The 16658-nt window shown below is 40.7% G+C and overlaps 1 protein-coding gene across 1 annotated transcript in view; it reads left to right on the top strand.

Annotated features, from left to right (window-relative positions):
• Nucleotides 1-16658, top strand: part of adgrv1 (adhesion G protein-coupled receptor V1) — an 83646-nt gene that overhangs the window by 47053 nt on the left and 19935 nt on the right. Inside the window, exons 89-90 of the mRNA XM_029509875.1 lie at nt 12469-12585; nt 16440-16618. Of these exons, the coding sequence (XP_029365735.1) occupies nt 12469-12585; nt 16440-16618 (296 nt within the window). The remainder of the gene's footprint in view (nt 1-12468; nt 12586-16439; nt 16619-16658) is intronic.

Here is a 16658-nt window from a genome sequence, read left to right on the forward strand (position 1 = left end):
GTCACATCAGAGGTTGTGTGATGACTATCTCTCTCTTCAGCCAGCAATTTGTCTTCCCTCAGCAAGACAACTGAAGATTGTCTGTGTAGGATGGAAATTTACCCAGTGCCTATGTGCTGTACACCTGAACCTCACCTGGTGCCATGTATGTGTGTGCTCTATGTTAGCATGTATTGTATTTCATATATGTTGGGACTCATCATAGGTCATTTACTTGGGAAACAGTGTTAGAACATCAAAATTAATCATATTGCACAACTTTTCTTTAATGCACCTTATCAAATCAAATCAGATTTATTTGTATAGCGCCAGTCATCATCAAGTTACATCAAGGCACTTTACATAAAGAGCAGGTCTAGACCAAACTCTTTATAAAATTATTTAAAGAGACCCAACAGATCCCCTGATGAGCAAGCACTTGGCGACAGTGGCAAGGAAAAACTTCCTTTAAGAGGCAGAAACCTCAGGCAGAACCAGGCTCAGGGGGGCGGCCATCTGCCTCGACCGATTGGCTTTTCTTACTCAGACTTACTTTCTTGCCTCCTCTCAATAGTTTTGATATGGACTTCAGCTATATTCAGTTATGAATGGAATCAGATGAAAGTCTATACAGCAAAGTCACAGAATTAATAGATTCATATTTTTGAGAAGAGATTTCCTTCCAAACAAAACTGAGTAGTCAAATTCCTCTCTCTATGTCAACTATTTCTCTTTCCTTCACTCTTCCTCAGACTGACTTATTTCAGAAAAGGAAGAGGGTGTTGACCTTGAGTCATAGCATAGTCAAGGAGAAATTATATGTTTGAGCCAGTCGTGTCATGACCTTCTGAAGGTCTGTACAGAGAAAGGTGTTGAAGTGCCAAAGAAGCTGCACTTCCCTTGTAGCACTAGTTGCCAGTAATTGTTTAGTCACTAACCAAATTTACAGGAGGTTTGGACATACATGAATTTCTCCTGAAAATGACTACTGTAAAGATGGTTTGGAATACTGCTTCAGCTCCTGTTTGAGCAAATGTATCCATGTAACGATGTAGGAAAAAAGAATCAAATCTCTATTGCAAAAAAACCACAATGAAAGTTCTCAACCACTGTGATTAAACATCCCAGACAGTCGTTCCCACACAAATGTTTACCCTTGTGGCCCCAGTGCTTTATTCCAGTATCTGGGAGGTGTTTAGGTGGCTCTTAGTTCCGATTATTGAGGATTTCCTGTTAGCCTCGGGAAGCCTTCCAGCATTCACAAGTCTGCTCTTGAAATCACAAACACACACATGCATAAACACTATCTTCCCTCAGCTCCATACACCACCCACCCCCGTGACTTCCCAAAGGAAAGTGGGGAGTCATGCATGCAGTTTCTCAGTTCTCCAGGAAATTGAGTCTATGAATTACGTAATCCAAGCCCTGCCATGTCGTCTTTTTCGTAAAACTTAAGATCAACACAGGAGAATAACTGCTTTTCCTGAGGGAGTTTACCCATTCCCATTACAACCAATCAATCATTAAATAAATAAACATAGTGAGGGATTTTTGTTTGTCTGTGCGTCTACTTCTCCGGCTGACGTCAGAGAATACAAATCTTATTATATTCCATGTTTATTCTCACAAATGTCTTTAAACAAATGAGAACCTTAAAAAAAAGGGAAAGAATAAGGAGTAAATTATGAGCCAGTAGATTTTTCCAAGAGATTTTTCTCAAGTACGTCAAATGGAAGAACTTAATGGAGGAGACAAAATGTACTTCATTGTGAGTTTTTAGTATTTTTGTCTATTGTAAGAAAACAGCCAGAAAAAATATGTGGCATCATACGTCAGCCCAAGCTAATGGCAGGCAGTGGAAAGGTATAGTGTATCAGCAGTCAGGGTCTGTGTGGAGACAGGACAGTGGAGAAGTGAAGACAGCCTCTTGGGAGATTCACATTACACTCAACTGGCTGGACCGACACCTTGTGCCTCATATCGCCCTGACTTGTCTCCTCTTCATCTGACCTGTTTTTGTCTCAGTCAGCAGGATCTTAACTCACAACAACTTACTTTTCATTGTGACCTTGTCTCTTTTGTCTGATACTGAGAGATGAGTCCAAACTATACAAACTGAGAGCAATTTTTTTTACCATTTAAATGTCTGTTTAAGTTTCTCATCTCTTGCTGACCCTCAGGCTTTTTCCTTCTCCAACTGTTATCTTGCAAAATGATGAGTAAAGTACTTGTTTTTATTGTGTCCCTTTTATCATTGTGGCAGCTGCTGGACTGTAGATATGAAATTATGACTGCGAGAGACTGTTTTACTGGGTCTGTCCCTCTCCTTCTGTAACTGATGTGGCTCACCACATCCTACAATATGTTCACATGTTGTTTTTCCCTAAACTTGTTAAAGACCACTGAGATGTCTGCCAGGAAAAAATCATCAAAGTGCAATAACATAACAAAGTAGTTTCCTCACAAACATAGTTGTTTGTCAGTGTGTAAGTGTCAGTGTTTTTCACAAGAACATATTTTGTCTTCTCTTGAGGCCTATCATATGTATTTAACGCATTTTACTCCAAAAAACACCAGTAAAACAATTTTTAATATTTCAAGACTTTGCTTTTCTTAACAGTCAGCCCAACCAACTGTTAATCATCTGCAGATGTGTAATGCTTGCTAATATCAACTTAACACAGTGGTTCTAGGTTAATTGAACCACAAAGTCTGCAACCCTGAACTTAAAAGCTCAGTGAAAGTCATAACCTTTTATCATTTATCAACCTTCTCTTCGTCTTAATTTGTACAATTAGCCCACAGGGCAAGTAGATTTTATTATATCATTACTTTAATGAAGATATTAAGTATGAAGCAGTAGTAGAGTGTGTATAAACACAGATGTGCAATATTTGTAATATTCATTATATGCTTATCTGAGTTTTGCAAAGTTTTTGAGTCCATGGTCACCTATCTGTATCTGACAACTTAATTGTTAGGTCCAATGTAAGCTGAATTAATGCCGGGGGTTTTCTGACCATCTGCTCGGCTACAGCAGACTCTGAACTTTCTGGACTATGGAAGTTTCATTTGTCAAATGTGTGTTGTCCTAACAGCTGGTGACCTTCAGTACAGTTCCATACACTTTACTCTATTTCCAGAAAACGGACAGTAAACAGCCACAGGCCACATTCTCCCTCATCAGAAAATCCCTGCAAGCTTTCAGTTATTATGAAGTGATTGCATGTTTCAACTCTGCACTCCTTTAGAGCGAACAACAACTCACTGCGTCGATCCAGAGAGTTTTTTGTTTATTATTATTTTATTTCATTAGTTCATGGCTTCTCTGTAGTTTTATTTTATCGTTGACTTTCAAGCCAATGTGCAACAAATTTACTGGCATAAATGAGTCACCTTAAAATTTTGCATAACCATTGCTGTCTGCTTAGTCCTGCACGTTTTATATTTCCCATTCAATACCACCTTTGACCTGATTCTGCAGAGTCACCCAGTTTGTCATGAAAGAGTTTATCAAAAGGCTGCTGACATTGTGAATGATAAACAAAGTGGGAGCCTACAGTTGTCAAAGTCCCTGTTCTATTTTTGGAGTTTGACAGCTTGTCTTGGCAGACCTTTGTATGCAGAGTGGCGTGAGCCTTGAAGGTTTAAAGAAGTGGAAGCACAGTTTATTCTCAGTAATTCTCAGTCAGTAATTGATTTTTTGCGTGGAAGAACTTCTTTTCCTGTGCTTGGCAAACTACAGCCACAAAGACAGAAAGAGAGACTGATTGATAAAGTTAGCTGTGGGATGCTAGGCCTGGAATAGAAAATAAGGGTCAGGCCACTTCCTCAAAATATCCGGAAATGCTGAATGAAGAAAGGAAATGTTGATTGGTGTTATCAAATAAAACGGCATCTATAATAAGGCCCTTTGTTCTTGGCTTATCTGAGAATTTTATTTTTAGCTTAATTTTAGACTTCAATCTCAGTGTTGTCCAGTACCTTTTTTATGAATGGTCATTTGAGATGATGACCAGACCAGGTGTGCTGCTGATAAGAAATGCATTAATTCCCAAGCAAACCTTACTCACACACATTCAAATCCAAAAATCACATTATTGTCAAGATATTGGAGGCAGCTTCTAAATGTTACGGTAATGAGACACACATATTACATATTACATTAATGAATGCACACTTAGACATAAACACACAGAGATGGCTAAATGCACTCATACCCATTCATTCAAACTTCTCAAGTATAGGCACACACATACATACACACACAGTCCCACAGAAACACAGACACAGCTCCATCCTTCACCGGGCCTGATCTATTTGAACTGTAGGGGTCAGTGTAGCTCCACAACTTGAGCCAAGTTCAACAGCAGATGTGAATGAAGTGATCAATGACTCCCCTGAGCTTTTGCCTTCTTTTGATGTCAAGACTGTTTTGGAGTGCAATCAAGAAGTCTTCTATAGCAGTTTAATGTAAGCAGCAACAAAACTGCAAAACACTTAAGTTAAACTACATGCATAAAATAAAGCCAGTGTCTTCTAGGCGTTGATATAATTTAATCTAACTCTAGTAGTCAAGGAGGGCAAACTTAGACACTGTAGACTGTAGGATATTACACATGCGGCTGTGACTGAGTCTAAATTAGACTGTGATGTCCCACTGTGCAGTGTATAGTGGGTTTCTGGGCAGGAATAGCATGAACAGAGTGTACAATATACAATACTTAATCTGAGTCTCCATGTATCGATTGACATTGCAGCCACCATATTGACAAACAGTAAGAGCTGCTGCAGGTCAGCCAATTGGCATGGAAGGAATCCCTCCTGGTTTGATGGCCTGCTGGACAGCCAGGAGCTCCTCTAATGGGTTAATATAGGTTTCTGCAGTCCTTCTGATCAATATCATAAGTTGTGTACTTAAACAACTGATCCAGAGTTGAAGAATGAAAGGATAACGTTGGTGATGCAACAGATCACCATGAAGAGACCTGCATGAGCAAGTAGTCCAGTTGTTCATTCATGTAACTGTGATATAACTCACTAATCATATCAGTGTAGCTGTGGTGATAATAAAAAGACATGTTATATATTCCATAGACCACCAACCTCCCTTTAAGTTTAAAAGGGGGTGAAGTTAAAATCCTTTAAACTTTGTGCATCTAACTCAGACTGAAATGAATGGGAGCAATGAGTAAAGGAACTTTCTGAATATATAGCTGAATTGTGTCCATGTCTTTATGATTTTATTTTATTGACCCAGGATCTCATAAAGCTACATAAACTACGGGTGTGGACTGCAGAATAATGTTTGTGGACTGACCCGCACCCAAATCGTGTATGCACTGCATATACACAGTGTGCATGTGTGTATCTAGTTCAGTATAAATTTTGCAGCTGAGCTTTAGACCTGTTGACTTTGTGTGTTTAGGGAGCTGACGTTGTGCAGCTGTCTACAGTGTTTTTATAGCTGTGTTGTGGACATGGACGTGAATCTATGTCCATGTGTGCTGTGCTTTGCAGCCCAAAGAGTTTTCTGTCTGGCCTCCATACTGGTTCACACCAGATGCTGAGGAGGGAAATTCAAGAGGTTTCTTGAAAGTAGCCCCATTGTGATTTTGCACAGCTGCATGTATCCAGCAGCAGACATTCTGACTGAAGTGTCAATGGGCTAAAAGAGTGGCAGCCTGCTGAAATGCAGCTAAATGTGCTTCATGTGGTTGGTACTGCTAAGCTTGTCTGTATTGTGGAGGGTGCTTGACCACTGGTCTGTGTGTGTGTGTGTGTGTGTGTGTGTGTGCATGCGTGCGTGTGCGTGTGCGTGTGCAGTACAACACAAAAATAACACTGGGTCAAATTAAGACTATCTGCAAGTACTCTCTCTAAAGAGGATCTAATGATAATGTGGCTAACTGTTATATTTAATCTGCACAAGTCTGTACAACAGGGCAGCATGGCAGCATAGTGGTCAGCACTGTTGCCTCACAACAAGAAGGTTGCAGGTTCAGTTCTCTCTGTATGGTATATGCTCGTTCTCCCTGTGCCTGCGTGGGTTTCCTCCAGGCACTCCAGTTTCCTCCTACTGTCCAAAGACACCATGTTTGGGTTAATTGGTGACTCTAAATTGTCAGTAGGTCTGAGTGTGAGTGTGAGTGGTTGTTGGTCTCTGTCTGTCTCTGTGTGTTGGCCCTGTGATGGACTGGTGACCTGTCCAGGGTGACCCCACCCTCATCCAGTCTGAGCTGGGATTGGCTCCAGTACCCCCCACTACCTGGAAATGGAAAAATGGTAGAAGATGAATTAATCAAAGGTCTCTACAACACTGCACAGACAAAACCACAATTTGAGGATATATTGACCGAAGCAGTGGATTTATAATGTGAGGTGATTTGTCCTCTTTTACTCAGAAGGAAACAGCAGGAATTACGAAAAGTACAGAGCTTTGTAAAAAACTTGACCTGACTTCACAAAACAAGTTTGGGGTGTTCCTTGCTTGTGTCCGTATTCCCCAGACAGACAGACAGACAGAAAACAATGACAATAATGACACTGTAAACTTGTTGAGAACGTCTGAGCCTGTTTTAGCTGCTTCATGCTCAAATTACTGACAGTCCCCTATTGCTGTCACACAGGATCACATTGGCACTTTGAAACCTGCAGGCTCTCAGCTTTTTGTTTGCTCTAGTAATTTATCAAAATCCATCAGTCCTTCCCAGAAAGTGTGATAAAGGCATTTGCTTTCATCCCTCCCTATTTCACACAAGCACACCGACACACTACTAATTTATTCCCATAATGTGTGTCCTCACGTAAGCAAATGTAGATACAGTGTTGAGGTTGTTTGGATGTAAAACAGTCGAAAGGGGAGTAGATGTTTATTTGCAAACAGCTGGCTCAGCAAATCAGTCTCAGCCCAAGGTTTAACCCAAAACACCTGTGAACTTTACTTCTACACCCTGGCCTTAAAGCAACTAGAAAAGGATTGAAAAAACACTTGATACCTGCTCATTATTAAGCATGCAGAACCTGTTGGTGAACTAACCAGTGAGGCTCAAAGTGTCACACATCTTGTCAGCAAATGCTAGATCCCTTTACTTATCTTTCCTCCTTCTCCAAACACACTGGCCCACTAACCCAGCTATCATCCCCATGTGACCCGTTTCTTGCAGCTGTGCTCCAGCACATAAACAACACACACACACATAAAGTCAGGGGCTGCCGCACGTGAGGAGAATGATGATGTGTATTGAAGGAAAAGTGGCACTGAATGGCGCTGAAAGTAATGTTGAGAGATTACACTCCTCACATTACACATTACAACGAGCATAAGTGGACAAAATCTAACGTGAAATAATCCATCTTTTGGCGCTTTTTGCAAGGCCTGCTGGAATAGTCTGATAGTCTCAGCTGGGAGTGGTGTTGTAGTGGATAGTGACGAAAGGACTGACGCAGCTTCATCAGTGGATGGTCAGCTTGACTGGACATGTCTTCAGTGAGAAAATGATGACAGCAGGCAGGGTGGAATGAGAATCAGAATTTTCCCTTTCTACCCTTCTTCTGCTTTATCTCTTTCTGAACAAAGGCATCAGAGGAAACACCCAGGGTGCAGGCTGAGGCTGGAACCAGCTAGATCAGACCGGTAGCTGTTAGAGAGAAGGGGGAGGTGAAGGAGAAGGGAAGAGGAGGAGGAGGAGGAGGGGGGGGGGGGGCAATGAGATGAAGGGCGGTAGTAGGAGAAGATGGGATGAGGGAGGCTGGAGTAGGGGGAGAAGTGGAGGTTAAGTGTTTCGGACACAAGTCTAGATGAATAGTCTGGCAGGCAGACAGCTAATGCCCTATTCCCTCAGTGATGTAATGCATCAGGCAGATGCTATTTTTAGCCACACTGGGACAATTGCTACCTTAGTGTCAGCACACAGGGCTATCGATCAGCAGCTAAACGTACTCTTATGTTTCCATTGTGCTGTTTTGTGTTGGCATGCTCCTCTCCTTTCTTTAGCATGGTGTTTAAATGACAATGTGTTGTTTGTTGGATTATTATTCTGTTTTGGACAGCACTGTAATTTGATCTGTCTCTTTGTGAACCATTCAGCAAATGTTTCTGTTTTGTTTCACTTTTATCATGATGAGGATTTTTGGCATCAAACCAGTTTGCTGTCAGATCCTGTATAATTTATCACTGCTGAGCTAAAGTTAGGAAATCAGCATTTTGTTACTTTCAGTGCTATTTATCATATCAAAGCGAGGTTAAATGCTTTCTGTGGATGAGTAGATGACTGCGAAGGCAGCAAAAGATCTAAAAGGAAAGCAACAATTCTGAGCCGACAGTGTCCAGGGTGCCTCAGGGCCCTAAAACAAAGGCGAGCTCTCTGATTTAACATTTAGGCAGCCAGATGGACCAGTGGTTCAGGCATAAGATCTTGGGCCTACTGAAAAGGCCCCATTCACAAGGAGAGGAACTGCTTTATTTCCTATTTTTTGTATGTACACCTTTTCATGACTTGAGTTTCATTCACTAATGTCTGCCAGTCTTCTTTCCAACATACTCACTCTCTCATTTCCTCTCTCAGCAGTTTCTTGGGTGGTGTCAGAAAAATCATATCATGTAAATCATATTCCTGTTTTATCAGATATTATCAGATATTATATGACCATTCAAGCATTACAGTGACATTAGTTAAGAGTCCTGCACCTCACAGTCTCTGCTTTGAATAAGCCTGCAGCCTGAGGGTCTAGACAGGTTGACTCCTAGTGTTTTACACAAAAGAAATGGGAACCTATGGACAAAGGACAGAGGTTTAAAGACTGCTGTGATAAGCTCCACATTCGCACCTGTCACCTTTCCACCCTACGAACACCCTACTAGCCCAATAGCAGGTCAATGTACCTGTCCTACTTTTACAATGGACCAAACAATGGGCACAGTTGTAACCATGACCTCCGTACCTACTTAGCTTATCTGACAGGGCTCTACCAAGGCTATATCCAATACAAACCGGGCCCAGTCCTGTAACCTGGTTTGCTGCTGACTTACATTTCTCCCAAAACCTCAGAGTTCAACCGTAATGCAATGTTCTTTCTTAACTGCCTTTTCAGCAAGGCCCAGGCAGCAGATGAAGACACCATATAAGAGGGTATATTAACAAATATATTTATTTATATTTAATATATATTTGGGTTTCATTTATCCACTGATGCTACTTCATCTTTACCGGTGAAATTATAATGAGAGTTTGTTACTTAATTGTTTTGTTAGAGTTCATGAAGTTTGCATGTCAGAGCTGATAATGTATACAGCTACTGACAGCTGCCCTGAAGGCTCTAACTGGCCCATCGTAAAACCTGAATGACTCCTCTTTGCCCACATTTAGCCTCCCTCTCCTCCACTCATCCTCAACTTTGTTGGTCATGCTTTTTGACACAGATCTAGGGTGACACATACTCTTTGTTCAACGTGTTCTTCACCCCAGGGAGAGTTAGTAATTTCCTTACCTTTGTCATGTTGTATTTCTAACACTAGTTTCAACATAGAGATAGCATTTACTTGGTAAGTTTCATTAAAATCCTCCCCTTTAGGTTTATGTCATGCAACAGGAAGTTTGGGCTGATTTCTTCCTCTAAAATCTGCTCCAGGGACTTGATTATTGACGTGTGACAGATATCTGTGGGTGTGAGTTTATAGCTAAGAGGAACTTTCACTTTGCCATCGCTGCACTGGAAATTTTGCATGGTTCTCTTGAAGCTTCTGTGGAGTTTCTCTTCTCCAAATGACATCATTTATAAAAAGTTTTTCAGTCAGACATAGCTAGATTTTCTTCGGCTTTACTGCCTTGGTACACACTGTGTAAAAGAATTAACACCCCAGAGGTGGATCATTTTCCTGTGTTTATTTGAAGGCTTGTTTCTACCCCCCCATGTAAATTGTCTCCCATGACAGTCTGGGTGCTTCTAGACAGATAAAACTGTCCTCACTACAGACTGTCCCAAAGAGCTGAACTACAGCACACTGTGTGTGTGTTTCTGTCAATACATCGGCTGTACTTATCTATTTTCTAATGTCACATAAAATCATAAAGGAATACAAATGCTAAGTGGTTTAAATAATATTTTGTATTATTTACAATCTCACAGTGAATGCTTTAGCCTATTATATTTAAACCATAAAGCATGACGTGTGATGTATTTGGTGTGATTCATGTTCTTAGGCAGCTTATTTTAACACCTATTGAGCTCTAAACAATCTTCATGGAGTCCTACCTGTCACGGGTTTACTCACCAAACCTGGTTTACCTATGTTCTGTCCCAAGCCAGGTCATCGCTTAGAGCAATTTGACAACCCAAACACCCAGACTCATGCAGATCTGGGGACAGAGAGTCTGTTCACACCACTGCACATCAGCCCTCCTCCAAGCCCTTTGCCCCACAAGGCCATTTCTCTTTCAGTTATGTCAGTTCAACATAGGTCAGTAGTTTCAGTGTTTCAACAGTTATCACTGTGGCTATGAGTCTGAGACATGAGTAGACATGTTGTGCTGCAAAATGTCGTCCACCCAATTTTAGAATAACTAAAATAATCATCATTAGAGATCAGAAAAGGTCAAGTGTTTGACTCTAAGTGTTAACTGCCCCTCAAATACCAACTGATATATTAGCCCTATATGTTTTGGGTACAGATAGCAATAGAAATAACTCACCCTCTTTTTGCACATACCTAAGTTTATTTTAAAAAAAATTATCCTTTTGTGTAGATAAAAAAAAATAAACGTGTGTACTGCATGTTTACTTATGAGTATGTCTGTTGCATCCTGCATTTTCATTTTCTCCTTGCTCCTTTCTCCTTTCATTTCCTCCTGCTATGTAGTTTCCCTGTTGTTTTGCTTTTGAGAAGATAGATGTTGTGTCACACTGTGCTTTTGGCCAAATGAAGCTGATGTTCTGCCAAAAACACACAAGCCCACTGCATAATCTTGGTTCCCATAAGCTACCTGAACAGCTTCACCTCTCAGGCACAATTCCAGGCACCTCAAGCATGAATTTCCTTCCTGTGCCATCGCTCCCACTCACGCCCTACAGGGCTTGGTGCACGGATGGGAAACTGACTCATGATTATCATGTTTTGCACAAAGGCCCTGACTTTTCCCCTCACTCAACAGGAGGATATAGACAGCATTAGTAAGAGATGGAAAATACAAGAATAGTTATTTGAGGTTTTCACAGTGGTTTTTCCAAATGTCCTGATGGGTTTTCTTACATTTCAAAATGTAAGAAAGTAGGACAGAGAATAAATAACCAGAAACATATCACCCCACTTAAACAGGCAAAATTTATGTTGTCATCTTACCTTCTTATAATATTTATTACAAATAACCTAAGCAGCACAAAACAAGTCAAAGTAATGTAAGCCCTGTGTGTACACATGGGTGTGTGTCTGTGTGTATGTTTATGGAAAACAGGTCATGTCACAGTCCACTGTGCTTATTTCCCTGGTTACTATAGCAACTGTTCTGCTAAATAGCTGGAGCCATAGGATCTTAGCAGACATACACATCAGCTTCAGATATATCTGTTATGGTATTTGAAAGGACTAATAGAGATAATTACAGTATATGTAGAGTAAGAAGAGACTAACAAATTTCAACAGAAACCTTTCTTTTTACCGTAAACTGTGACTACTCCTGCATATCCCTGTCTGTAAGTAACATTTGACAGTAAGTTAGCATCCTCCCTCACGTCCCTGGACTCCTGCACGCTTCTGTTCACCCCCTCTCTGGTCCATGGCACTGGTTGCAGGCTGAGAAACTGCAGGTTATGTAACATTCGCCCAACTGCATTGGTACTGCTCCTTGTCAGTGCCAGAGGTTAATGAAGCTCTGTGATGGACAGAAGAGCAGCAGTATTTTCTGCTGGCCTCATGGGTTTTTCACATAGTTGTGCTTCCAATGACACAAATTGAATTCGGCCCAATGCACTCCCGCCCACAAAACTCCCTCCTTTTCTCTGCCGCTATTTCCGTCTCTCTCTCGCACACACACTCACACACATGCTTGCACACACAATTCTGCAATGCTCTTCTGTTGTTTGGACAAATGCAAGATACATTTGTACAAATGTTTGTGGGTGCAGGAGCCCATGAAGATACATATTTTTCAGTGTTGTTTATGTTGTCTTTATTTTGGCTCCCACCTGCATACTTTGCTGCATGGTGATGTAACAGGTCTGCAGATAGGATGTCTCTCTTTGGGAGGAGGCGGAGGGGGGCCTGTATCTTTAAATATGTATAGACTATAAAATTAACAATAAAGTTCCTCATGCGCAACATGGCCTGCTGACACTGCACCTGTACCTGTCATGCAAGATGTGTTATATGTTTTATAAAAAGAGCAAGCGATACACATAAATCAACCCCCATAACAACTTACTGCTGCTTCATCTTTGAAAGGCTTATTTGGGCACAATAGTAACCAGTTGGTCTTTTTTTCTGTTTCTCTACAGATCTGTTTCCTGGTGTCAGCTTTCCGTGGCCAAATGTTTTCAGAAGACAGTTGTGCTACTCTGGCGCTTTTCTCTCACTATTTCCACCTCAGTCAGTTCTTCTGGATGCTCATACAGGTAATACCATGTTAACAAGCAATACCAGACACACTTGAGTTAACATTGCAATTAAAAAACTTAAAAAAAAAAAAAAGTAAAGGCATTAAATCTGAATATTTGAACAAAGATATTATTGTTAATATTATTATCATCGATAGATAAATAGATGGTGATTTTAGATGGCTATTTTATATAATTGTTGTAAATGTTTTGTGTGCTTTGCTAATATGAGCAGTGATGTTGCTTTGTTCCTTCTCATGTTCCTGGAAAGCGATATGAGGAGAAAAATGTTTAATTGCTTTGTTGTTATCACTATGTAAAGCTGTGCCTGTGCTGTCTGCAAACCTCAACAATCAGGTCTGCTTAGTTGGACTTTAATCACACGAGTTGCACAGTAACACAAGAAGGTAAACAAAGTCTATTTGTTGGTCAAAGATAAAGTGTACAGTAAATTGAGTGTTATATAATCATTTTGTTTTTGATTTATTTTGTCATAGAACATATCAGGCAATAGCAAAGGTGTTTCTGGGAGAGGAAACTTTCCCACCTCACTTTCCTCACGACTTGGTAGAAACAGGGCTCTTAATCTTTCTTTCCTTCCTGACGTGAAGCATGTGTTTTTTACATAACAAGTATTGGAACTTCGTTCCTACACCACGTGGGCTTAGCCAAGATTTCATTAGGGGGTGAGATGAAGGTATCACAATGCTGCATGATATGATCTTTGACCTTAGACTGTTACCACTTAGTAACACCTCACCCAAGCAGCCCTTAGACCCTCCCTCTTGACCATCTGGCCTCTATTTCATGTTAGTCTCGCTTTTGTGCCAAGAACAAAGCTACAGAGGCAAAGTCCTGACTTCAAGATAAGGCTTAATTCAGTCTGGCATCTGCAATTTAACTGATGTCAGAAACTAAACTTTTCTTTTGTCCTTAGAAATTTAAATATTAGTCTAATTTTGTCTGTTCTTGTTAACACAGCTACAAACATACATTGGTGCAAAAATCCATAAAGAAAAGAATATAATTATAATGTAATTCTAATTAACAGTGTAAAGCTCATTTAAACCAATCTTAATCCACCACATAGACTATAGATGACTTCTGACATGGTGAGCGAGTGTAAGAATGTGGTGAACATAATCATGAGTACTTTATCATCCTCTCTCGGGACTACAGCCTCAGGGAGAGACCCTTTACCTCAGCTGATCTTCCTACCCTGTTTTTTTTTCCGTTATTGAAACAATAGTTTGCTCTTTGTTGATTTGTTTTTGATTTGTAAACTAAAAGGAAAAAAAAACTTTCCTATTTGATTTGATATTTAATGAATTATTGTGAACTAAGTTAAACTGAAGCGGTTGGGGCAGACTGTTCTGAAAGGATCAGACCCAAACAGTCACTAAGTTTGAAAATTGAATTGTTGCCATCACCAAAATCTGCTCTGTGCCCAACCATGAACCAGTTGAAAAGAATGCGCACAAGCCATTCGTGACTGCGCAAAAATCTGTTGGACCACATAAACATGCATGACGCATCAAACCACATGTTGCACCCCCAGGAGACCTGTCCCGAAATGAACTTTCAGTTGAACCTTTTTTCCTCTTTTTCATTGTGTGGCATTTGTTTGTAAACATAATCTGCACTGTTGCCCCACAACGAAAAGGTCATGGGTTTGGTCTCCGGCCTGGGGCCTTTCTGTGCAGAGTTTTCATGTTCTCCCCGTGTCTGTGTGAGTTTCCTCCCACCGTCCAAAGACATCTTGTTTGGGTTAATTTGTAACTGTAAACTGTCTTTAGGTCTTAGTGTGAGCGGTTGTTGGTCTCTGTGTGTCTCTGTGTGTCTCTGTGTGTTGGCCCTGCGAAGGACTGCTGACCTGTCCAAGGTGTACCCCGCCTTCGCCTGTTGTGAGCTGGGATTGGCTCCACCACCCCCCGGAAACGGATGTGCAGCAATATCGTGCCATCATACTCTGCCACCGTCGCCAATCCAAACCTACTGCAATACTTTTCATTTGACAATTAACATAGCAAACCATCAGCATATTTTTTATTTTATTGATGTTTATGCAAGGTGTATAGAGCATTTTGTTGGTACCACATTTTTTTTCCCGTGACTATTTAAGTGAAATCATGATGGAGTGATTATATCTGCGATAGAATTAGTTGATAAAAGTCAAGAGGCACTTTCAAGTCAGCAATGTAGGAATATTTTAATTACTACAAGAGCAACCCAGGAGTAAAAAAAAAAAAGGATCGAAGTATGACCCGAACCTTTGATATGGATAATTGTCACAACCATGAACAGCAAGTAGTCGTTTCTTTACAGTCAGCAGTTATTCTAGCTGAGTATGAAAATATTGCTGCCACTGGCTTAAAACCGTCTGTCCTCGCTGATATCTCATTTTTGACCCCTGTTATTTCTCACCACTCATTTTTCCCTCCTATCGGGTAGCTGCTTTCAGCTAAGTGGATGATATGAGTAGGCGCCAGCAACCCATCTCAGACCACAGAGAAGTCTTAAATCAATAACTGCAGTGTGTGTATATGAGGATGTTGGTCAGGGGGACTATGCACTGACATAATGCCAGAAAACGGACAATAATGTAATCACTATCCAGACCAGCTGTCTGATGACTGCAGCGGCTCGGAGGGGCAACCTCAGTTTATTGAGAAGCTACAATAATATTACATAACAATGCATGACATGCATAATACGGCTTGTAGTCAGGAAAGATCCATTAAAACGACGGCTGAACAGTGTTTCTCTATCCTATTTCCTTGTGCATGATACCTGCCAGGGTTACACTAATAGACAAATATATTTAATTTTGATAGTAGAGCTCAGTCAATTTTCAATCAACGCTCTAGTTTTCAGCAGTAAAAAAGAAACACTTAAGCTTCCATGTGATTTTATTTGTCCAGACCTTTAGATTTCACTTTTTATTTGTAATTAGCTTTTTTGTGTTTTCAATCCTCTTTAAAAGTTACCATCCTGAGAGCATGATCAATCATGCCGCCTGGTTGAGACGGCAACCATATTGATCTGTATAGCTGCATTATTCTTGGGCAGCAGTGTCAACAGTCAACATGAGATGCAGCCATTGCAACAGCAACAGCTCTGCACAGAGTTACTCACAATCCATTTAATGTATCTCGATGGCACCAGCCTGCCTACAGCCAAGCAAAGGCAAATCTTATCTGGCATGACATTATTGTCCTAGGCCCATGCAATTAAGTTGTTACACAACCGAAGTGTAGCTGTGTGTCCATTCTGTGCTTATTCTTTTGCGCTTGTGTATTGGTGTTTGCTGTCACTTAATGTGGTTGCGCTATGGACAGAGTTATCTAAAGGATCATCATCTCTTAACTTCCTCTGCCACAGGCAGATGGGCAGTAATAAACACTCTCAGGTGTTGGCGTGTTCCATAAATGATCACTAAGTGAACAAACCTGTAGATTTTACTTTTTATCCCATTACAATTGGATCGGAAAATTTTAGAGCTATTTGGTTTTGCCCTTGAGTTTATCAATAAAACTGAAAATGCTTCTCACCAGTGTCACAATGTAAAACTAAAGATAGACATTAAGACATTATATCTGTGGTACAACCAGCATGTGTTCTGAAAAGCCACTTATGTAACAATGAAGGACTTAGTATATCAGATGGGTCTACCAATGCCTGCTAGATTACGAACATAGCTGTTGTAAGTGCATTAAATGTGTGGCTATGTTAAACATGAAAAAAGACCAAACACTTTCCATTTCCTGACAACGTGATTGGGCTGCTTTCAGGGAAATCTCATAACCTCTAAAGATGTTGCTTGTGACTGCACGTGTTCACATGTTTTTTGCTCAAACTGTCTCTGTCCCCAGGCAGTGAACTTCTGGCAAGTGCTGGTGATGAATGATGAGCACACGGAGCGTCGATACCTGCTCTACTTCCTGCTGGGTTGGGGACTTCCTGCTTTGGTCATCATTGTCCTGGTCATCGTTTTACTTGGTGGTTTTGGATGGACTATACACAATGTATACGGACTGGTGCAAGGACATTTGTGAGTGGGCTCTGCAAAACACATAAACATGCATAAATTG

This window comes from Echeneis naucrates, chromosome 9 (genome assembly GCF_900963305.1).
Source record: "Echeneis naucrates chromosome 9, fEcheNa1.1, whole genome shotgun sequence".
Classification (NCBI taxonomy): Eukaryota; Metazoa; Chordata; class Actinopteri; order Carangiformes; family Echeneidae; genus Echeneis; species Echeneis naucrates.